This window comes from Emys orbicularis, chromosome 1 (assembly GCF_028017835.1).
Source record: "Emys orbicularis isolate rEmyOrb1 chromosome 1, rEmyOrb1.hap1, whole genome shotgun sequence".
Taxonomy (NCBI): Eukaryota; Metazoa; Chordata; order Testudines; family Emydidae; genus Emys; species Emys orbicularis.
Genome location: NC_088683.1, coordinates 341,150,784 through 341,175,687, shown reverse-complemented (window position 1 = coordinate 341,175,687; position 24,904 = coordinate 341,150,784). Strand labels below are relative to the sequence as shown.

Below are 24,904 nucleotides of genomic sequence, written 5' to 3'. Positions count from 1 at the left end.
CAGGTTAGAATCAGCTGCCCGGTATGACTGAAGACTGGGCTAAGCTTAAAAGATAAGTTGACATAGCTACAGTGCTCAGGGGTGTGAAAAATCCACATGCTGAGTGCCGGAGCGATGCTGACCTAACCCCTGGAGTAGGCACAGTTAGGCTCATGGAAGAATGCTTCTTTTGACCTAGCTACTGTTGACTGGGGAGGTGGAGTTCCTACAGTGATGGAAAAACTTCTGTTGCTGGAGGAAACCTCTACACCAGGGAACCTCTGGCATGCGGCCCATCAGGGAAAGCCTCTGGCGGGCCGGGCCGGTTTGTTTACCGCCGCGTCCGTGGGTTTGGCCGATCGCGGCTCCCACTGGCCGCGGTTTGCTGTCCCAGGCCAATAGGGACTGCGGGAAGGGTGGCCAGCACATCCCTCGGCCCGTACTGCTTCCCACAGCCCCCATTGGCCTGGAGCGGTGAACCGCGGCCAGTAGGAGCTGCTATCGGCTGAACCTGCAGATGCTGCAGGTAAACAAACCGTCCCGGCCCGCCAGCGGCTTTCCCTGGCGGGCCATGTGCCAAAGGTTGCCGATCCCTGCTCTACACTGTGCTGCTACAGCAGTTTGGCTATAGCACTGTAGTTGTGCTGTTGCAGCACCTGTAGTGTAGACATGGCCTAACCCTGCTTAGCTTCCTCAGTTTTGTCTCACTAAGCTTGCTCCACTCCTGTGGCCCCAGCTTTCCACCTGCAGCAGTCAGAGTTTATAGGGGAGGGGAGTGGGATGTAGGGATGCTTGTAGTCCTCTCGGCATAGTCCCTAGGTGGGCATTCTGAATGTTATTTCTTCTGATGGGACAGAAGTCAGAGCAACAGTCTTGGCCTCAAATCAGAGAGAGGATTGAATAATAAATGTAATCTCAAATATACTGTTAAGATGTGGGCTTTTAAAAGTGAAATCCATCCTCAGTTGGGGGTTTACTGTACCGGCTCTGTTAGAATTCTAAATGTTGGTGGAGTGAAAAGTGACAATGCCAGCTCTTCATACTTTGGAATAGCAAGTGCCACACTAAGGCAGTTTTACTTCTGATTATACTGGGTCTATCTAGAATGTTGGCTTCAGTTACATGAGCTTGTAGTTGACCTTTGGCTGGCTTCTCTATGAGCTTGCGCAGGTTTGACACTGGGCAATGGATGGCTAAGACTGAAGTATCCAGGGTGGGTTTCTTCAGTGTTGGTTGGACTTCCGTGTGTGTGAAGGAAGAAGGGAAGATTCAGTCTCTGAATGAGGTGTTTTGGTCAGGAATGGCACCAGTTGTTCATGATTCTCTTCCACAAGCCAGGAAGGGCGTGGGTTGGATTTACAAGTCTTGCATCAGGACTCCTTTATGGTGTCAAGAACTTCTTGATGAGTGAACGTATTGAACTCTGGGAAATGCAGGCAGGCAGAAAGCTCCTTGGGGAGGGATTTGGCACGGGTATTTTTAGTAAAAGTCATGGACAGGTCACCGGCAGTAAACAAAAATTCATGGCCCGTGACCTGTCCATGACTTTTACTATATACCCCTAACTAAAACCATGGGCCAGGGGACGTGGGTGCTCTGGGGTGGGGTGGGGGGGCAGTCTGGGGTGCTGCAAGTACTCGGGGGGGGGGGCCCCAGGACCCCTGCTGGTGCTGGGGGGAGGCGTACGGTGGCGTGCGGCTTGGGACCCCCGTTGGTGGGGGTGTATGTGTGTGGGTGGCAGCGTGCGGCCTGGGACCCTGCTGGGGGTGGGCGGCATGCAGATCAGGACCCCTGCTAGTGCTGGGAGGGGGGAGGAGGGTTGGTGGGGCTGGCAGGCTCACTACCTGGCTCTGACCAGCGTGTCCCTGCAGCTCCTAGGGGAGGGGCGGCCAAGGGGCTCCACGCACTGCTCTTGCCACAAGCGCCAGCTCCGCAGCTCCCATTGGCTGGGAACCGCAGCAGTGTGCAGAGCCCCCTTGCCCCTCCACCTAGGAGCTGCAGGGACACGCTGGTGGGAGCCAGGGAGCCCCCGCCCCCCCAGTAAGTGCTGCCCCACATCCCAACCCCCTACCCCAACCCTGAGCCCCCTCCCACACACCCAAACTGCTTCTAGCCCAGGGGCTGCCTGGTTCAGGCAGCCCGAGCCAGCACCAGCCGCTGCAGAAGTCACGGAGGTCACGGACATGCAGCCTTACCTGTAATACAGCCTCAGCATAGGCTTTGAGGGATTAATTATGTTTCTTCCTGTCTGAATCAGCCTTTGTTTTCTGCATAAGTACTTGAGTTGCTGCCCCCTTCCTTCATCTAACACAAGGTGTCAAAAAACGAAGGGTGTCTGTGTTGGTGATGGGGCGGAAGGGTTCATTTGTAAGGCAGCATGTCAATGGCAGAGGCCAGTGCAGAATGGTGATTATTCCACTGGTAACCTTGACTCCTCATCCTATGACTGGAATGCTGCTGCCATTTAGCAGGCTTTGGAATTGGTTGGCGTTCATGAGCCTTCGTGGTCAAATCAGGATGACTGGTCTTTTCTATTGCCTGAGCCATTGGCTTTGGTGAGGTGATGGTCTGTCCAAGACAGTGTAATGTCCTCTATCTTGATATTTAGGCTGAAGATCAGGGTCTGACTATTATCTATGTGAATCTGTCCCACCCTGCATTTGTGTCACCCAGCATAAGACAATCAAATTGCTATTCCTTTCCTCTAAAAAGGTACTGTACCTAGGGTATGTCTACACTACAGGATTAATTCGAATTTATATAATTCGAATTTAGGAAACCGATTTTATAAATTCGAATGTATTCGGCCACACTAGGCACCATTAATTCGGTGGTGTGCGTCCAAGCTACCATAGTAGCATCGATTTCCAGAGCGTTGCATTGTGGGTAGCTTTTACATAGCTATCCCATAGTTCCCGCAGTCTCCACCCCCCTTGGAATTCTGGGTTGAGACCCCAGTGCATGATGGGGCAAAAAACATTGTCGCAGGTAGTTCTGGGTACAGCCTCCCCCTCCCTCCCTGAAAGCAACGGCAGACAACCATTTCGCGCCTTTTTTCCTGAGTGAACTCTGCAGACTCCATTCTGCATCAAGCATGGATCCCGTTGTGCTCCAGAACGCAGTCTTGAACATTATAAACACCTCGCGCTTTCTCGTGGAGTTTATGCTTACACAGGACCAGAAAAAAGAGGCGAGGAGGAGGAGGAGGCGGCGATTGCAGCGCAGCGACCAGCGTGATGAGGACATGGACACGGACACAGAATTCTCTGAGACCGCGGGCCCCGGTGCTTTGGAGATTATGATGTTAATGGGCCAGGTTATAGGCTTTGAACGCCGATTCTGGGCCCGGGAAACAAGCACAGACTGGTGGGACCGCATAGTGTTGCAGGTGTGGGACGATTCCCAGTGGCTGAGAAACTTTCGCATGCGTAAGGGCACTTTCATGGAACTTTGTGACTTGCTTTCCCCTGCCCTGAAGCGCCAGAATACCAAGATGAGAGCAGCCCTCACAGTTGAGAAGCGAGTGGCGATAGCCCTGTGGAAGCTTGCAACGCCAGACAGCTACCGGTCAGTCGGGAATCAATTTGGAGTGGGCAAATCTACTGTGGGGGCTGCTGTGATGCAAGTAGCCAAAGCAATCACGGAGGTGCTGCTACGAAAGGTAGTGACTCTGGGAAATGTGCAGGTCATAGTGGATGGCTTTGCTGCAATGGGATTCCCTAACTGTGGTGGGGCAATAGATGGAACCCATATTCCTATCTTGGCACCGGAGCACCAGGGTACCCAGTACATAAACCGCAAGGGGTACTTCTCAATGGTGCTGCAAGCACTTGTGGATCACAAGGGACGTTTCACCAACATCCATGTGGGCTGGCCGGGAAGGGTTCATGACGCTCGCGTCTTCAGGAACACCAATCTGTTTAAACGGCTGCAGCAAGGGACTTACTTTCCGGACCAGAAAATAACCGTGGGGGATGTTGAAATGCCAATTGTTATTCTTGGGGACCCAGCCTACCCCTTAATGCCATGGCTCATGAAGCCATACACAGGCAGCCTGGACAGGAGTCAGGAGTTGTTCAACTACAGGCTGAGCAAGTGCAGAATGGTGGTAGAATGTGCATTTGGCCGTTTAAAAGGTCGCTGGCGATCCTTATTGACTCGCTCAGACCTCAGCCAAACCAATATCCCCATTGTTATTACTGCTTGCTGTGTGCTTCACAATCTCTGTGAGAGCAAGGGGGAGACCTTTATGGCAGGGTGGGAGGCTGAGGCAAATCGCCTGGCTGCTGATTACTCGCAGCCAGACACCAGGGCGATTAGAAGAGCACACGATGAAGCGCTGCGCATTAGGGAAGCTTTGAAAACCAGTTTCATGACTGGCCAGGCTACAGTGTGAAATTTATGTTTGTTTATCCTTCCTGAAAACCCGCCCCCTTTATTGACTCATTCTCTGTAAGGAACCCACCCTCCCCCTTCCCCCAGCTTGCTTTCAAAGGAAATAAAGTCACCATTGTTTAAAAATCATTTATTCTTTATGAATTGATTATAAAAAGAGGGAGAGAACCTGAGTGGGGTTTGGGAGGAGGATCAGCGGGAAGGAAAAGCCCAGTAAAAAAAGGTTAAAAAAATGGCAGCCTTTTGCTTGGGCTGTCCACTGGGGTGGAATGGGAGGGTGTATGGAGCCTCCCCCCCCGTGTTCTTACACGTCTGGGTGTGGAGGCTATGGAACATGGTGAGGAGGTAGGGGGGTTATACAGGGGCTGTAGCGGCACAGAACCTGAGTGGGGTTTGGGAGGAGGATCAGCGGGAAGGAAAAGCCCAGTAAAAAAAGGTTAAAAAAATGGCAGCCTTTTGCTTGGGCTGTCCACTGGGGTGGAATGGGAGGGTGTACGGAGCCTCCCCCCCCGTGTTCTTACACGTCTGGGTGTGGAGGCTATGGAACATGGTGAGGAGGTAGGGGGGTTATACAGGGGCTGTAGCGGCACTCGGTTCTCCAGCAGCCGTTCCTGAAGCTCCACCAGACGCCGGAGCATGTCTGTTTGCTCACGCAGCAGCCCCAGCGTTGCTTCCCGACTCCTCTGATCTTCCTGCCGCCATCTCTCATCTCGAGCGTCTCTCCTCTCCTCACGTTGGTCCCTTCTGTCCTCACGTTGGTCCCTCATGTCCTCACGTTGGTCCCTCCTGTCCTCACGGTCACTGGCTTCTTTCCTATACTTGCAAACCGTCTCCTTCCACTCATTCAGATGAGCTCTTTCATTCCTGGTGGATTGCATGATTTCGGAAAACATCTCTTCTCTCGTTTTTTTTTTACGACGCCTTATCTGGGATAGCCTTCGGGAAGGAGGAGGGAGGCTTGAAACATTTGCACCTGCTGGAGGGAGTGAAAAAAGGAGAGAATTTTTTTAAAAGATACATTTTTCAGAACAATGCTTATACTCTTTCACGGTGTATACTATTCACATTACATAGCACATGTGATTTCTGTGCAAGGTCGCATTTTGCCTCTTAATATTGAGTGCCTGTGGCTTTGCTGCTAGAGATCACAGACGCAGGTCGGGGCAACAGAATTCACCTTGCATGCTGCCATGGTAAGCCACTGTCTTTAGGCTTCTGCGCCCTGCTTTCCCACATACCAAGCAAAGCCCGTTGTGCTGCAGTTTTCCTGTTAGCTTGTTTTCTGCTGCTGAAGGTTAACACCCCCCCCCCCATCCAATTCTCTGGGATGAGTGCTTTATCCCTCCCCCCACCGCCTGGCTGGTATCAGGGAAGATCCCAGCAGGAACCAAACTAACACCCCCCCCCCCCATCCAATTCTCTGGGATGAGTGCTTTATCCCTCCCCCCACCGCCTGGCTGGTATCAGGGAAGATCCCAGCAGGAACCAAACTAACACCCCCCCCCCACCCGCCATGAATTCTCTGGGATGAGTGCTTTATCCCTCCCCCCACCGCCTGGCTGGTATCAGGGAAGATCCCTGCAGGAACCAAACTAACACCCCCCCCCCACCCGCCATGAATTCTCTGGGATGAGTGCTTTATCCCTCCCCCCACCGCGTGGCTGGTATCAGGGAAGATCCCTGCAGGAACCAAACTAACACCCCCCCCCCCACCCGCCATGAATTCTCTGGGATGAGTGCTTTATCCCTCCCCCCACCGCGTGGCTGGTATCAGGGAACATCCCTGCAGGAACCAAACTAACACCCCCCCCCCCACCCGCCATGAATTCTCTGGGATGAGTGCTTTCTCCCTCCCCCCACCGCGTGGCTGGTATCAGGGAAGATCCCTGCAGGAACCAAACTAACACCCCCCCCCCACCCGCCATGAATTCTCTGGGATGAGTGCTTTATCCCTCCCCCCACCGCCTGGCTGGTATCAGGGAAGATCCCTGCTAGCAAAACGCGAAAAGCTCTGGGCCAATCCTCCCCCCCCCCCTTGCACTTGGCTAAATGCAGGGAAGGATTTCTTTTCAGCCACAGGCAAACAGCCCAGTAGGAACGGCCACCTCAGTCCCCTTAATTAAATTCCCTTATTTCAACCAGGTTACCCTAAGCGATATCACTCTCCTGAGGATTACACAGCAAGATAAAGAACGGATGTTGCTTGAATGCCAGCAAACACCGGGACCATACGCTGCCAGGCTCTGTCAGGCAATGATACCAGATTACTTGCTACTAGCATGGCGTGGTCAAGTGTCCTACCATGGAGGACGGAATAAGGCTGCACTGCCCAGAAACCTTGTGGCAAGGCTTTTGGAGTACCTCCAGGAGAGCTTCATAGAGATGTCCCTGGAGGATTTCCGCTCCATCCCCAGACATGTTAACAGACTTTTCCAGTAGCTGTACTGGCTGCGAATGCATCCCAAGTGCTCAGGGCAAATTAATCATTAAAAATGCTTGCTTTTAAACCATGTTTTATATTTTAAAAGGTAAACTCACCTGAGGTCCCTTCCATGGGGTCATGGTCTTGGGTGCTGGCTTGGGAGGCTTGGGAGGGTACTTCAGTCAGGGTGAGAAACAGTTCCTGGCTGTTGGGGAGAACGGAGAGCTGGGTGCTCTCTGCCAGCTCGTCCTCCTCCTCCTCCTCTTCCCCTTCCGCGGAATCATCAGGTGTCCCTGATGAGATTATCCCCAGCTCGGAATCCACAGTCAGAGGTGGGGTAGTGGTGGCGGCCCCCCCTAGAAATGCATTTAGCTCAGCGTAGAAGCGGCATGTCCGCGGCTCTGACCCGGAGCGACCGTTTGCCTCCTTTGCTTTTTGATAGGCTTGTCTGAGCTCCTTGACTTTCACGCGGCACTGATCTGTGTCCCTATTGTGGCCTCTCTCCATCATGCCCTTGGAAATTTTTTCATAAGTTTTGGCATTTCGTCTTTTCGAACGCAGTTCAGCTAGCACTGAATCCTCTCCCCATATAGAGATCAAATCCAGTACCTCCTGTACGGTCCATGCTGGTGCTCTTTTTCGATTATCAGCCTGCATGGTTACCTGTGCTGATGAGCTCTCTGTGGTCACCTGTGCTCTCCACGCTGTGCAAACAGGAAATGAAATTCAAATGTTCCCGGGGCTTTTCCTGTCCACCTGGCCAGTGCATGCGAGTTCAGATTGCTGGCCAGAGCGGTCACAATGGTGCACTGTGGGATAGCTCCTGGAGGCCAATAACATCGAATTGCGGCCACACTAACGCTAATTCGAATTGACAAATTCGATTTTGGCGCTACTCCGCTCGTCGGGGTGGAGTACAGAAATCGAATTAAAGGGCCCTTTAATTCGAATTAAATGGCTTCGTTGTGTGGACGGTTCCAGAGTTAATTCGAATTAAAGCCACTAAATCCGAATTAAAGGTGTAGTGTAGACCAGGCCCTAGATACTGCCTGCAGAAAAACTCAACTGCAAAATTCCTAGGCAGCTTTGCCCGGTAGGAATGTAAAAGAGTTGGGTGCTAGTACCTGCTGTCATCTGCAGCTTCAGACTCCACCCACTTTCCCCATTCATGCCTGGATCCAAATTCAAAATCTCATGAATCCTCTCCCACTCCACTTCCCTCCCTGCTGACTCTCTTCATCTTGCGCACCCACCTCCCTCTTGCTGCCTTTATGCAAGTTTACTACAGTTACTACACCTCTGCCCTGATATAACGCTGTCCTCGGGAGCCAAAAAATCTTACCGCGTTATAGGTGAAACCGTATTATATTGAACTTGCTTTGATCCGCTGGCACGCGCAGCCCCCCCCCCCCCCCCCGAGCGCTGCTTTACCGCGTTATATCTGAATTTGTGTTCTATCGGGTCGCGTTATATCGGGGTAGAGGTGTATCTGGAAGAACCCTCCTTTGCCTTTCTGCCTCCTGGGTTCTCCAGTTCTTTATAATCTCATCTAACTTGTGTACAGCCTGTACAAATCTAATCTAAAAAGGTGTTTGCTCCCTTGCTTGTACCTCTTAATTTTTCTCCTGTTAAGTCTAAGAGTATTATTTATGCTGTCCACACTACGGACCTTACAGCTGTACCGCTGCAGCTGCACCGTTGTAGGTCTGTGTAGCCGCTCTGTGCTCTCCTGCCGACATAATGAAACCACCCCCAACGAGCAGTGGTAGCTATGGCATCAGGAGACACTCTCTGCCAACGTAGTGCTGTCCACGCCGCACTTTTGTTGGCGCAACTTATGTCACGGGGGTAACGCCCAGGAGAGGGAACAGAAACTGTGGTTGGTGAATATGGTCCATGAGTTAGACTGACCTTGATGGAGGTCCCTCCATTTTCATGTTAATTTTTGTACATTTCAGGTTGCGTTTCCTGAAACATCACATACAAAGGGGGTCCTTCCCATAAGAGTTCCAAAATCGGAAAAAAAAGTTCAAAAAGAAATAATGTTACAAAAAGAATTAAGCCAATCTCATGGGTTTTTTGTGGGGGTTGGGGGGTCTGTCATGACGTTTGAGTTGGTGAGGTTGTGATTTTATTGGGGGTGATGAGTGCTCTCTAAGCTGTTCTTGAACCTTTTAAAATTCAAATATCCAAGTCTCTGTAAAGCTCACTATCTTTCAGTAAGTTACAGAACATCTGGAATAGTTCAGTCCTGTCCCAATTTGTGGAGTAGCATATGAAACTGTTGCTTGGCCACATTCATAAGTAAAATGTACTTGAAAGCATGATATTATTTGGACTGTGGCAAGAAATGTTTGTCTGAACTACACAATGGTTAATACTTCAAGCTGGGGGTTGTCAACATTGATCCAAAGTGGATGGTTATATTGACTCTTCGTTGCAACATTCAAACAGAGAGTAACTGAATGAACATGCTTGTAGCCAGATTGTCCTCAAGGGAAATGCAAATAAGTAAAAGGGGCAAATATTTATTTTGCTTTATGAAATTTTATGTCCAAGTGTTTAAATAGACTCTCTGGGGGGAAAAAATTATGCATGTTGGTGGCTAGGTGCCACTTAAGCAAAGAAAGAAAACCGCAGTTGATGATATGTCCCTAGTTTTTCCATGCAAACATGTTTTTCTGAATCTTGAAGACGTGTTGTATATATGCTGGGTGCCAGTATGCACCCAGCCTGTCCCCTTCAGTTGTGGGGAGTAAAGGGATAAAAGTCTGGTGCTAGGGCAAGTATAGTGAAACAAAGGAATAGAACAAAATTTTTTTTCTTTCTTATTTACATCAGACCCTGTTGATATGAGTTAGGGTGAAAATGAAGCTCATAGTCCCAGATGGTGGGACAGGAAATCTGGCCTTTGCAATGTAATTATATTATTAATCTCTTGCAGTGCTCATGAAAATCAAAATGCATCTGAGCACTCCGTCAGTAATTAGGAGGAGCTGGGGAGGAGAAATGTGTACCGAAGGCTGGAGTAATTTGCCAGCTCCCCTTCCCAGGCTCTTCAGGGGGCATCCATTAGCCTCCCCCCATACTTTTGTAGCAGAACCTGATGGCATAATGACCACCATATACATCTGATTCTCCCTGCTTGTTGCAATTAGTGACTGGAAAATGAGGGTTGCAAGTAACAACTTTGTTTCATTTTTCAGGGTACTCTACGTGGAAGTTGTAAATCTGCATCAGTCACAGATGGACTCTCTGCAGCGTCATTTGTAGATTATCCGAAATACAAACCCTTCATTAATTCTGATTTGCAGCGCTCCCCTGAGAAACCAGTAATTCCATATCCAGAAAGTAACAGCAGAGGTAATATTTCAGTCCCGCATCTATTGCTGTGGGATCTGGGTGCCATGTAACAAGCATAGAGCATGCCCACAAAGGGCTGTAATCTCACTGTTTCTCCTGCTTTTACCCAGGGGAGGTGTAGTTTAATCTCTCCTCTCTTTCATGTAATTTCTCTTTCCTTAGTTCCTCCTGTTTTGCCCTCCTCACTGTCCCATTATGGATGTGTCTGAGGGTGATACTGCTCCCAGGGAAAGGTCTAATCAAAGAGGTGCTTCTTTTATTTGGATCTAAACACTATTTAGTACAGCCCAGAGCAATATTCACTCCATAGCTCAGTGGTTCTCTTGTATTGGTGACCCCTTTCACACAGCAAACCTCTGAGTGAGACTCCTCCCTCCCCCCCTTATAAATTAAAAACACTTTTTTTATTAAGCACTATTATAATTGCTGGAGGTGAAGTGGGGTTTGGGGTGGAGGCGGACAGCTTGCAAACTCCCCACTTAATGACCTTGTGACCCCAACCCCCAGTTTGAGAACCCCTGCCATAGCTGGAGTCCCATGGCTGAGAATCTTCTACCTCCTGTGCCTAAAAGTCTGATTTTGAGCCAGTCATGCTGCACTGAAAACGAGTGCAATTCCCTGGATGGATGGGTAGCTGGCTATTGACTTTATAACGTAGCCTATGACTGATGTATGGTCCTGCTTTCCCAACTCCGCCAGTGATTAGGGCTTTAATTTGAGCTCAGAAGTGGGTTTGAAGGAGAGGGGAGGCACTCGGTGTAGGGGAAGGGGCAGGATACAAAAGTTAAAAGGGGAAGAATTGCCAGAGGACCATTTAGAGGACACGGAAAAGCACTACCCATGAGGGGGTATGAAATGAAATGAGAGCAGAGTTGTATGGAGGGGTGGATTTGTGAAGAGTTTGAGATTCCTGGGGGGGAAGATGGAAGAAAGGGAAGGATTAAGCTGAACCTAAACCACGGGATTCAAACTCTAAGTTATAAAGTAGTATAACGTGGTTGGAGTGGCTGTTGTAATGCATGTTATAGTGCAGTCTGACTTGGGGAAGGCCTGGTCCTTAATGGCCAGTGTAGTAAACTAGCACAGACTGCTTCTTAAATGTAACATGCACTCTGGCACATCAACTGCTTTCTGTCCTGATAGTGCTGTTGATACATAATTAAAGGAGCACTGTGGCTGAAACATAGAAGTATTCAGTCGTGCAGGGAGAGCTCTCCTGCGAATTATTGATGAAGGTGTATTTTCATATGTTGCCTAGTGGTAAACTGAAGCCACGGTGTGCAGCTGGTTTTCATTGTTCCGCGCTGAAGACCTGTTAACTCCAGAACATTGACTTGTAAAATAGTCTGGTAGCAAAAATGTGAGAGAATTTTCTTAATTCAAAAATGGTGCTGTGTGATCTGTACCGTAATTAAAAACAAACAAACAAAAATCCAGTCTCTTGCTGTCGCATTGGGAACAGAGTCATGCTGTCTATAACCCTGTCTGCCTGTGAGCTCATCCAAATATTTAGCTACTTTCCACTGACTGTTTGTGTCCATACTTTTAAATGCTACAGTTTCTATAGCTGTAACGTATAAAAATATACACCCATGCACTTATCATTCATTTATATATTATTATTATTTATTAATTAGTTACTTTAAGAGTAACAATGGGTTTTGTCTGTCTACTGTTCTACAATTCAGAGTTTGACGTCTTTGCTTCAGAATTTGCCCACTATACTGTAGTAACTGTTCTTTCCCTTTTGTGATCTTATATCAAGATGTCAATATCCACCCTTGCATGTATTAATCAGTCCTTTTAATAAATGCACCTGCTTTGTTACCTTCAGTGTGGGTTTCAGTACAGAGGTGTCATGTTAATGTGACTTTAACAATACTAATCTGCAGATGTGGTCTCTGTATAGATGTATTCTGCTTTAATGGGACTTCACATGGGAGTAAGGGTCCTGTTGCAGAATTGGGGCCAGTATTAGACAATACAGTGTAGATCCATAATACCTTAGATGACCAGCATAAGGTTTCAGCTCAAGATGATGCAGTTTCTTTTTTTGTGGTAGTTGACTGTCTAAAGATTCTGTGGGATCATTGGTGGTTAAAGGAGGTATTTGAATTAAGAGAAGTGTGCAAGTGAAGTGGGGAGGGAGTTCCAAATCAAAGGGGAAAAAGGGGAAAAAACAGCAATGGGAGAAGGATACAAAAGTGGCACCCAGAAGGGCAGCTTAGGAGGAAAATAGAGCAACACTGTGGAGAAGAGGATTTTTGCATCTCTTCTGACTAACGTTCACCTCCCTGGTTTCAGTGAGTATTCACAGTGTACACTAATGCACTGGTTGAGTCTGTAGCCACACTGAAATGCTAGCGAGTAATTGTTTATATCAGGGGAGGGCAAACTACAGCTCACAGGCCGGATCCGGCCCGTCAGGGCTCTCAATCTGGCCTGCGGGATTGCCAGCCCCATGGCACAGTGGGGCTCAGGCAGGTTCCCTGCCTACCCTGCCTGCACCGCTCTCGGAAGCGGCTGGCACCACATCCTTGCAGCCCCTGGAGGAGAGGGGGGGAAGAGGGCTCATTGCGCTGCCCTCGCCTGCAGGCACTGTCCCCCGCAGCTCCCATTGGCCGGGAACGGGAAACCGCAGCCAATGGGAGTACCCACAGGCGAGGGCAGTGCGTGGCAGAGCCACCTACCCCGCCCCACCCCCAGGAGCCACTGCCAGACATGCTGGCCACTTCCGGGAGCGGCGTGGGGCCAGGGCAGGCAGGGAGCCTGCACCCCGGAGCCACTTGAGGTAAGCGCCCGCACCCCGAACTCCTCCTGCACCCCAACCCCCTGCCCTGAGTCCCCTGCTGCACCCCAACCCCCTGCCCTGAGCCCCCTCCTGCATCCCGTACCCCTCCAGCACCTTGCCCTGAGCCCGTTCCTGCACACTGCACCCCCTCCTACACCCTGCACTCCCTCCTGCACCCCAACCCCCTGCCCCAGCCCTACATTCATGGCCCTGCATGCAATTTCCCCACCCAGATGTGGCCCTCAGGCCAAAAAGTTTGCCCACCCCGGTTTATATATCCCATTGAGCTTATAGTGGGGTATCAGTCTTGCACTTTACTACCACTTCAGTGCCAGTCTTCTTCTATCTATATGATAGAATGAGAGATGCAGTCAGGAAATCTGTTGTTGATTATATTAATTTAAAGGCAATTTCTCTTGTCACTGAGCACTAGCTCCCCTTGTCCAGGATGTCTTCAGTGCAGATAGAGTTGTAGGAGGGAGCCCAGCAAAGATAGCCTGTGACTCTTCTGATGTTGTCAAGGGCCAAAATCAAGTTGTGGGTAAAGGGGCCTGGCAGTAGGGGCTGTGCTGTAGAAGTTGCCCCCAAACCGCTAACTGATTTCAAAACTGGATCAACTGAAGCAAGTTTGTTCAGGCAATGCAGTCTGGTTTACCCAATACCTCACGCACTTTGAAACTCTATTCAGCTGAGACTCTTTAAAAATCAGTTAGGACCTTGGGGGAAATTTCCCCTGTATTGACCAGACTTAAGGGACATGGGTGTTGCATGGGCCTTGGCATGTGGAGGGAGTGCGGGAAGGTGGCAAGAGGAGGGAGTGGTTGGCATTTGTTAATATATTAACACATTTAAAAGGAAACATTTAATATTCAAGTGGCAACCTGAGGCGCTGTCTCTTACTGGCGTGTAACGAGGATGTCTAATTCAATTACAGCAATATTTTCTGCTCTGAAGAATCTTCAGGAGAAAATTCGCCGACTAGAGCTGGAACGGGTTCAGGCAGAGGAGAATGTGAAACACCTGAGTAAAGAAACATCTGACTATAAGAAAGTGCTAAATGAGCAAATACAACAGAGGGAGCACTCCAAGACGGAGGTGTCCAAGCAAAATCAAGGTTTGTTCACATGTAGCCTTTGCGTGGTCAGGGTGTAACAATACAAACTCCACCCAAGGTAGCTGACTGGCTTTAGTGTATTGTGTGGGAACATTCTGCCAGGAATGAACTGTTTGGGTGTTGCACCCACAGAGACTTAGGGCTTGTCTACACTTAAAAGTGGCACAGCTGAGCCACTGCAGCTTCACCGCTGTAGCACTTCGGCATAGACACAACCTACCTACCCTGATGGGAGGGGTTCTCCCATCAGTATCCACTTCCCCTAGAAGTGGTAGCTAGGGCCTGGTCCCCACTAACCCCCCACTTCGGACTAAGGTACGCAAATTCAGCTACGTTAATAACGTTGCTGAATTCGAAGTACCTTAGTCCGAACTTACCGCGGGTCCAGACGCGGCAGGGAGGCTCCCCCGTCGATGCCGCGTACTCCTCTCGCCGAGCTGGAGTACCGGCGTCGACGGCGAGCACTTCCGGGATCGATTTATCGCGTCTAAACCAGACGCGATAAATCGATCCCAGAACATCGATTGCCTGCCGCCGGACCCTCCGGTAAGTGTAGACGTACACTAGGTTGATGGAAGAATTCTTCCAGTGACCTAGTGCTGCGTACCCATGGACTTAGGTAGGCTTAACAGCATTGCTCAGGGGGGTGGATTTTTCAAACCCCGACTGATGTAGTTAAACCGACTTAATTTTCTAGCATAGGCCAGGCTTTAGGGCTTGTCTACACAAGGAAATTGACTGGAATGGCTATTGCAGAATAAACTATTCTGGAATAGCTCCCTGTGTGGACACTCTGATTCAAGAATAAGAGTGTCCACATGGGGAGTTATTCCAGAATAGCTATTGCGCTTTAAAATTACACCCTACATTATTCTGGAGTAATTTACTCATAGGCTATGTCTGTGCTACCGCGGTAAATCAACCTATGCTATGCAACTCCAGCTACATGAATAACGTAGTTGGAGTCGACGTGCCTTAGGTCAAGTTACCATGGGGGTCTACATCGCCGGGGGTTGACGGGAGAAACTCTCCCGTTGACTTGCCTTACTCTTCTCATTGGGGATAGAGTACAGGGGTCGACTGGAGAGCGATCTGCTTTCGATTTGGCAGGTCTTCACTAGACCTGCTAAATCGACTGCTGGTGGATCAATCTCAGAGCCTCGATCCAGGCTGTAGACCTAGCCATATATACACTCCTTTAATGCATTCGACCTTGTCTACACTGGGAAAAGTTACATTTTTCTGCATTATTAGAGCTCTGGAAGGGCTGCCAACGGTGGCACGTTTTGATCTTGTTATGAGTGTAGCCTTGTCCTATGTTCAGCAGGATTGGAGATGAAGACGTGAAGTCACTCTCTGAAAAACAAATGGAATAATTCCAGTTGTACTCAAATGAAGCTAGTGGTCTGTGATACATGCGTAACAGTTCCTGTTACCATATCTTGTTTGTCATTGAGCAGGATTTGCAGGATTCTGATTACTTGCCTAGTTGTAGAGACTGTACATTGTGAGTGTGAGAAAATTTACAGACATTCCAGCAATTAGCACCAGGATTTTTCAGGCAAAGTGGCCAGACTGCTTTCCTCAGAGTAGGAAAAGATGTGTTGGTTGTGCCACTGAACTAGAGAACTGTTTTGAAGACTTTTTTCTTTTCTTTTTTTTTTAAATCACAGCTTACTTTTTCTGTTAAGCTATGGAGGAGGGAGTGATGTCCTAGTTCACATGAAAGCTTCCTACGGATTTTACTCTATTGTAGAGCCCTGTGCAGGACAGGTGTGTTTTTTTTTTTTTTTTAAATCCTGGTCCCATATCGCTCTGCAATACCCACTCTCTCTCTCCCACCCACTCTCGTATTGTTTCTTACATTTTTATCCTGCTCCCATCCGCAAAACCTTAGATCCTGTATGAGAGTCAGATTTCCCCCATGCTACAAAAAGTCGGTTAATATATTATAAATATAAATGGAATTCAGATACAATTTTTACCACTACAAGAATAAAACAAATCTTGCTTAAACCATGTAAAAATATACTTTAACTGTTATAATAGACATCAAATCTTTTTTCGCTTAAATTTAAGTATTAAAAGGTGTTGTTTTTTGTTTTAAAGTATTTTCTTGCAGATTACCACAGTCTGATTTTTTTTTTGCCCACCCAATCTTGCCCATAACAAAATATGTTTTACCCACTCTCACTATTACGGCAGTGGGTCCTGTGGGACATGCAGAATCCCAGTCCCGTTGCAAGCCTCTGTTCTACTGGATGATTGGTGTCATGGAAGGATTTTTAAACTGTGAGCTCTGGGGCAGAGACTGTTCCTTTGTTTTGGAGCAGCACTTAACACATTGGGGATGCTACCGGCAGTGAATTAACTGACTGATTTCACATTTCCACTTTCTCTGTCTTAGAACTGTCTTCTCAGCTGGCAGCTGCTGAATCTCGTTGCAGGCTTTTAGAGAAGCAGCTGGACTATATGAGGAATATGATAAAGCATGCAGAAAATGAAAAGACAAGTGTCTTGGAAAAACAGGTAAGTTTCACCCAATCCAAGTTTACCTGCTAGTTGTACTAGAGAAGTTAATGAATTAAGGCATGATGTTGAGCAATCGTTGTAATTCTGGCACCTTTAAATGTGATTCTCTATGCTGCTTTAACCTATCTTTAATCTAAATAAATTAAGAATAAAGTTCTCTGCTCATATCTGCCAGTCCTATTTCAACACTGATATTTTGCTTTCTCCTTATGAACACATCTCTTGTTGAAGTCAGTAGATGTGCTCTCACAGTATGAATAAATCCTGAGTCTGTTAGTTCCCTCCAATGACAAATCCATACCTCTAGGACAGTGCTTGGCCCTGCCTGCAACCCCCCCAAACTCCTCATCTATAAATAATTCTTTCCCCCCTCAGATGTTTACATCCTTAAAACATTTGTAGAGACTTATCCTGGTTTCCTCCTTGCATTATGTGATGCCTCTGCATGTTCTCAAACTCAAGGTTTGGATGATTGTGGAGGCTTTTGTGGTGGTGCATTTCTAACTGTTTTTTGCTTTTTCCTTTTCTCTTTGTAGATCACTTTAGAGAGAGACCGACTTCTAGATCAATCTCATGTTCAATCTAAATTGGAAAAGCTGGATTTGCTGGAACAAGAATACACCAAACTAACTGCAATGCAGTCTCTAGCAGAGGTCTGTCATTCCTCTTGCACACTAAATCAGATTTGTCTTGGTCATGAGTATGGAGCATGTTTTGGTCCTCTGCCAAAAGATCACTAATAGAGCTGAATGTGCGTCCTGCAGGAAATTCTGATATTTTTAACATTTTTGACCCAAATCAGGACGTAAAGTTGAATTTTTTGTATGGAACAAATTCTGAATTGTTTCAACATTTTCAATCGAAATGAAACATTTAAACATTCCCAAAATTGAGAGGTTTCATTTTGGTTTGTTTAAAAGACCCCAAACTCTTAATTTATAGTCATTTCAACATTAAACTGCATTTTCCTCACTGTATCCATTCGCTCACTGACCAGACTCCCTTGCTGGACTACATCTACCATGATGCACCACTAGGGTTACCATCTGGCTGGTATTTGACCAGCTTGGCCAGTTTTTTTATGGATTTGCCAGAAAAATAATTTAATATGCCAGGTTTTTTGTATGTGCGTCTAAAGATTTGCATCATCATCACAATGCACTGGGATATCTAATGTTAGAAGTTTGTGTTCAGTTAAAGATGCTGCAGTGTTCCCACTTCCGCAATTTACGCGATAACAGATCAAAACTGTTGAAAATACAGCAGCTTTCTGCCCACCAGCACGCAAACACATCACGTGCACGTGTGAGAGTGAGGAGACATGTGATATCAATCTTATCTGTATGTGTTCTCTCTTTAGATACTATAAATGGCTGTTGGGGGGCGGGGGGATGTTGCCTTGTGGTTGGAGTTTGGGGTTGCGGTGGGATGGCCTTGTTGGGGACCCATCATTTCAAAAGTGGTAACCCTCTGCACCACACACACTGTTGTCAGAGGCAAATCTTAATTGCATTATGGAAGATGTAGTCCAGCCAGGGAGCTTGGCTCATAGGAGAGAATGGGGGCTTGAACTACAGTGCCCAGAAGGCAACACACTGATAGTTCCATAAAATAAACTGTTTCCCTATTTGAAACTAAATATTTTGGGTCAGTTCAACACAATACAATATTCTGATTCAGGTCCAAGTGACCGAAAAACGAAATATTTGTTTTCTTGAAGAACTTGGATATTTTGGGGCAAAATCGAATTTTTTTTTTTTTTTTTTGCCCCTGTGGAAAATCTGAGCCAGGAAGTTTCGATCAACTCTTGTGATTAAGGCCTTGTCTAGACTACAGAGCCTTTGTTGGTATAGCAGTGCTGGGATAGCCCCTGGTGGAGATGCTATGTAAGATTGGAGTTCTTCTGCCGGCGTCACTACACTACCTCCATAAACAACACTAGCCAAGTTGACAGGCACTCTTCTATAGCGTAGTTGTGTTTGCAACGGGGCTTTGCCAGCATAACTATGTCAGCTAGGGAGTGTGAAACTTCATTGACTTTAGTGTAGTTACACCAGCATAAAACAGGCTCTTAGTTTTCCAATGACTTTGCAAGATGCTAAAAATCATAGATTGAATAGAGAAACTGGATGTATGGTTTATTACAACAATCTCTAACCCATTTACAGACCTCCCTTCCTCCCAGCACCTTCTCTCCCATTTCTTTCCCCCTATGTCTGGCGGGGTGCTAAACAACCTGTCCCACCTTATCTTTAGCTGTGACACTGGGAGTACCTTTCCCAGACCTGAAGAAGAGCTCTGTGTAAGCTTGAAAGCGTGTCTCTCTCACCAACAGAAGTTGATCCAATAAAAGATATTACTCCCACACCTTGTTTCTCTAGTATCTGGGACTAACACAGCTACAACAATACTGCATAGACTTAGTAATGCACTTAACTGTGTTTTTTTTTTTTAATATTACATTTTGCCCTAAAAACTAACAAATATGCTTCCATTTATATACATAGTAATTGGAATACAATGTTTTTTTTCTGACGACAGCTTGATTTTGGATTATGTTGGGGTGCAATGTTTAATCTTCAGTGTGAAGGTTAGGCCATGTTCTAGAGCCCTGGGCTTTTTTTACTGTCCATTCTAAGGTTCTGATTTTATACCTGTCATGCTCATCACAAAGCTGTGACTTCATCTCCTTAAGCCAAGGTTTTCATCTTAGGAGTGATTTGCAAAGAGGAAAATGTGTGCTTTTTTGCTGCTTCATGATGTATAAAGAATCCCTGGAAGGATTTTTCAAAGGGTACTTTTTTATTTTTTTCCCCCCTGGTATTTTACTTAGAAATATCAGGAATGTGAAGTCGGTCTTCTCTGGCTTTGCTAGAAGACCACTTGGATGTCTCTTATGGATTGTTGACCTCTGTCATTAACTTACGGTCAGGATGTTCAAAGATCTCCATTGTCACAAATGTTTGAGGCATTTTAGTTACAGATGTTAAAAATAAACCCAAAATATGTTTCAGGTCTCTATTCTAACTTGCATAGTATCTGAGATAAAAAATTTGCTAGTTCTTTAGCTGTCTTTTTAGCCTGAGACACGACAAGACCTAAATTTTAATGTAAAAAAAAACATGTTAAACCCTTTTTAGGCCTTTTATGTATTTTTAAAGAAAGGCAGTCACCTCATTTTTTCCTCTTTGTAGGTTACACCCTTCACTAACTTGCTCTAGCCTTTCAGGCATTATAATTAATGTCTTATTGAAATAAACATGGGAAAATCCAGTGTGTTCAATTTTAAATATTCAGGCCTGCTTGTACTTGTTAAAGACAGATGAGACTCATCAACAGTTGTTCTGAATCCGAAGGGAGTCTTCGGTCTAAAACAATGCATGGAACTATTAGTTTTAATTTTGTTCAAGTTCCTATTTTAAGACTTCAGAAAAAAGGAACCAGGCATTCCACCAGTAACATTTTTCTTATTGAACTTCAATTAGAAAAAAATGAAAGAACTGGAACAGAAGCTCCAAGAGGAGGAACATGCACGGAAGCTTGTGCAGGAGAAGGCAGCTGAGGTAACCAACAAGCAATCTTTTCTGCTACTTTATTGTGTGTTGCAAGTAGCTCGCCCTCTCATTAAACTTTCATTTAAGCTCACTGATAGGATCTCTCATGTGCAATGTAACGAAGAGCTCGTTGCAGTCTGGCTGGTGATGGAATCCAAGAATACCAAAGGCACCATTTTCTCTTCTTCTGTTCTTTTGTGTGCAATGGTGGAAAACTTTCTCTGGCGGGGCTGGGAATTGGGGAAGGGTGACACTTTGTGACTTCCCCAGTCCTGTCAAGAAGAGGGTGTCCAGTAAGTTATATTTTACTATAAAAACACCAACTTAGTCTGGTGTTTCCTTCAGATCATCTCCAGCTACAATGATGAGGATGCAACTTACGATTACCAGATCTGGCCAGTGCACCCAGTTAACTGGATGGCTTTCAACTCCAGCTAAATCAAACTCCCTGGCCTATATAGCCCCTCACCCTGAGCTGCGTGGAGCTTCTCTTCATTTGAGGCTTCCAAATGGTCTATTAGCCCGTTCCTTTCCAAGGCTTCCTCACATGCTTTTACATGCTTCTTCCTCAAGCCCTTTTTGCCCTAGGAAAGATTAGGACTGCTGTCCTTCCTGAGCCTTCATAGGCAGACATTTGCAACACATCCTACCCTCTCCTCCCCAGACTGAGGAAAACAGGCCTTTTTATACCAAGCATGCTTTGACAGCCTGCCATTCCCAAGGTTACTGAACTATAAGTCCCAAAGCACTCGTGTTTGGTAGAGACCACATCACAGGACTCAGCTGAGTTAGCTTTGTTTGGTTCTGCTCTGAAAAGTTGAATAGAAAATGATTGACTTCCTAGAGGTTTTTGACTCATCCTAGGTCATTTAGGAAAGAACTCTAGGCCTGTTTTAGGAGGGATAGAAAGTATTTTTTTTTTCTACTGAATTCAAGGGTGTTTTTTTAAAAGTAATTTCTGTAGATTATCTATTGGTTTCTTGACCATTTAAATTCTATAGGACACCTCCATTAAGGGTGACTGTAAAAATAGCATGGTGGAGGTTCCATGTTTGTGTCAGAATCCATATTGCATTTGCTCAGTGTCCAAGTAAGAGCTGTGTTTTTTTTCAACTGCTAACCCTACAGACTCAACCTGGACTCAGCATAAAGCTGGATTCTTTCCCTTTCACACATCCTTGGAGGCCATAATAAGCATCAGTTACATGGATACTGCTGTATTTGAAGGCTGTTATAGTTGGATGGTTATAACTAAAGGCATAATTTGGCCTGCATCTTATTAGTGGGACTTGTTAATGGTGATGGGAGGCAGGGGGAGGGGAATCTAGAGCTGCCATTCAGCCCAGGTTAAGTTTGCAGGACTAGCAGTTTGTTATGGAGATGATGGCACAATTAACAGGGAATCCCACAAATCTAAATTTAAAATCTCTTCAGAGCAGAACTATGCTTTAAGTAGGATCAAGGGAAAAAATTGCTAGTTATTGTAAAGTGTTGACTCAATGTGTAGAGGACAAAAGGATACCATCAAACCAGTATTGCCTACATCAGGATATAAACCTCTCAGGCCACTGACCTTCTTAACTTTGGTGCCATGTACATCATTGGCACTATAATAAAGAATCCTCTGTGTGCTAAAGTAGCTGGAAGGTAACACTGAACGCCAGCACTGATGCTGGTGAAGAGATTGAGGGGTTCTCACATTAATCCTCATGTTCACTGGTGGCTGGAAATAATGATTTCTAAAGTCATGTCTTAGAGCTTTTAAGGAAAAGAATTAAACTTTTTACATTGATCCATTTGCATAGTGATCACTCCAAACCTTGACTTTTTCAGTAAAATGTGGAATGTATTCAACACAGGTCAACCAAAGTGGAAGGAACTGGGATGTCCTCAGAGATGTGGCATCATTTACTGAATAGGCAGGGCTAATATTTTGACAGTCAGCAGTGACGTAAAGGAAGTGCGTGACTAACGTTATTTCACACTTGCCTGCAGGCAAGTGGCTTGTGGCTCATTCAGTCTCTCATTACGACTGGTAATTCTTCATTGAGCCAAAATTCATGGTAGTTGTTTAGATCAGAGGTTCTGAAACTGGTACGTGAGCTTGATGTTCCATTATGCACTTTCCAATAACTTTTTAAGGGGGTATATGAACCAATAAAGTTTTGGAACCCCAAGCTAGATGTACTCAGTGTCACTACTGTTGTTTAACATTGCAATAATACCTAGAGGCCTCAATCACATGGGCATACTGTTGTTCTAGGCATGTACAAGACCTACAGTAAAGGACAGACCCTGCTGCAAAGAGCTTACTGTCTAAAAATTGCTCCTTGGCTGGCCAGTCCCAGACTTCAGGGTTTGGTTGTTTTGGGGTTTTTTTTTAACACCTTCCAGTTTTTTTCAAAAAAATCATAATTCCCACTATTAACTCCATTCACAGCTTCAGACAGGACTGGAGACTAACCGACTACTGTTGCGGGCAGGAACGCCATCAGTTCCTCCAAAGCCAAGGAAAACAAAGAAGAAAGCCAAGCAGCCAGACAAGGTAGCATGCTGTCATTGTAAATTGTATTGGGAAAGAAGGAGGATGAAGTGGGTGGGTGAGAGGGAGAGATCGGGTAGCTGGCTCCGTTTTACTAGAAAGCAGAGGGGTATGGGTTTGGCAGGGTCACGTCTAATGACAGTTTCTCTCTTCTTAGAAACGCCCTCTTACGAGACATTTCCATGCACAGCCCCACTACAGGCTGTGTCTGGGTGATGTGCCATTTGTCGCTGGAAAGGTGAGTGGGGTTAATTCTGAACGCCTACAAATAGCAAGCTGTGGAGAATTTTACACTTTGAGTACGAAGTTAGTTCAGAAGACGGGGCTCCAGGTCATGGTTGCCAACTTTCACACAGTAAATAAGCACCCCGACTTGCACAGTAAGCCAACGATCAAGCTAATCCCATTTCAAAACAAGGCGAAAACAAGCCAGTCCCTAAGAACCCCAACACTATGTGACTAGATCCCCCGGCGTGCAGTCTGGGACTGTGGTGGGCCCTCCGTGGACCCTGACACTCTCTTCTCTCCCCCCCCCCCCCCCCGCTTGCTGGGAGCCAATCAAAAAAGAAGCTACAAGCCAAAAACTAGCCAACAAGCAACACTCAAGCCATTTAAGTCAAAAACAAGCCCAATTTCTGCGTTTTTTCCACGGCTTTAGCATCTTGTTTGGTGCTTTCATGACACCTAGTGGTCAGACTACTTAACAGTTCTATTTTCCTTTAACTTTTAATTTTCCCTCCAGCCTTTCCTGCAATGCTTTGTTCTGTCTTCTGTAACACCGAGCTGGCATGCTCAGAAACATCTCCCCTGCTCTCAGGGCTGCTAGTCAAGCACTTTTCACAAGCATGGATTCACTCATTCACAAATCTCTTCTTAAAAAAGTCACTAGCAGCAAATCAAGAGAAAGAACACAAGTAGAATTATTTCTAAATAAAATGTCCTAAAATCTCTCTCCTGCTCTAGGTTAAGAGATCTATTCACATCTACTTTACTTTTCCCCTTCAGTCTACTAGTCCCAGCCATTCTGTTGGAGCCAATGTACAACATGTGTTGCATCTAATGAAACAACACTCTAAAGCTCTGTGTAACGATCGTGTGATCAATGATGTTCCACCACCTAAGCCGAGTGGCAACGCATCTCACACCAGCAAAGGCAGAAAGTCCTCTCTCTCGACAGGCTCCTCTGCATCCCAGGAAGAGCTTTCTGAAGTGTTGCTGACTTTGCAGGATGAATTTGGGCAGATGAGTTTGTGAGTCCTGTGATTAAATGACAAATGTGAATGTTTTATACTGCCAGTGATTTTGGTTTGGTGTTGGGAGTTTTCTGGAGGGAGGGGGTTATGCAGTCCCTTATCCAAAGATGATGCATGCTTTTAGGCAGAGGTGGATCAGGATTTAGTTCTATCCAATCATGGCAGCCTTTTCCCCCTGTAATGTTGATTAACATTCAACTTTGGTTATTACTACATACTAATACAAAGAGCCCTGCACTATTTACAAATAGCAGTTCCAAGAGGTGCACCTCTGAGTTCATTCATAACGCATCAGACAAGTGGGTAAATGTGACTACCCTTTTGTGAGGGCTGCCTTGCTATTCTTTCTGCTAAAATAGTCATCTAGTTATCAGGATCTAAACAGCTTCGCTAGTCTCCTGTATCATCCATCGTAGGAGCACGGACCTGAAATAGCAGCTAATGCAAATGAACCAAGGAAATGCAGAATGGGAAATAGGACTCTCTCCTCAGAACTGACTGAGCGCTAAGACTATATGGCTAAAGGAGGCCACCCATGTAATCTTAAATTAGTAATATTTAGGCCTAACTAATTTTATCAGTTATCTAGTGCAGCAGCAGTGGCCCGTGTACGCATTCCACATTGACAGTGCTCACCAGCAAGAACATTACAGACTACTGTTATGCAATAATAGATTAAACATATTGAGACAGTTTCTGGTTACTAATAATATGCCTCCTTAGAGATGTCATTTCTCAGGCAAGTGGGCAATGTAAAGTTGAGAAAATCACACTCAAGCTTTTTTTCTGTCTTTATGTATAAGTGATCACCAGCAGCTAGCAAAGCTAATCCACGAAACACCAACTGTTGGCCTGAGGGAAGACCTGGAGCGGGAACTTGAGGCATTGGTGAGAAGAATGGAGGCAAAGGCAGACCAAATAAGTAAAGTCCGGAAACATCGGACACGGGTAAGTCAGTT

The 24,904-nt window shown here is 46.3% G+C and overlaps 1 protein-coding gene across 1 annotated transcript in view; it reads left to right on the top strand.

Moving 5' to 3' along the window:
• Positions 1-24,904, top strand: part of CEP57 (centrosomal protein 57) — a 30,192-nt gene that overhangs the window by 2,198 nt on the left and 3,090 nt on the right. Inside the window, exons 2-10 of the mRNA XM_065422138.1 lie at positions 10,003-10,159; positions 13,885-14,064; positions 16,472-16,593; positions 17,133-17,249; positions 20,082-20,159; positions 22,591-22,695; positions 22,850-22,930; positions 23,698-23,942; positions 24,749-24,893. Of these exons, the coding sequence (XP_065278210.1) occupies positions 10,003-10,159; positions 13,885-14,064; positions 16,472-16,593; positions 17,133-17,249; positions 20,082-20,159; positions 22,591-22,695; positions 22,850-22,930; positions 23,698-23,942; positions 24,749-24,893 (1,230 nt within the window). The remainder of the gene's footprint in view (positions 1-10,002; positions 10,160-13,884; positions 14,065-16,471; positions 16,594-17,132; positions 17,250-20,081; positions 20,160-22,590; positions 22,696-22,849; positions 22,931-23,697; positions 23,943-24,748; positions 24,894-24,904) is intronic.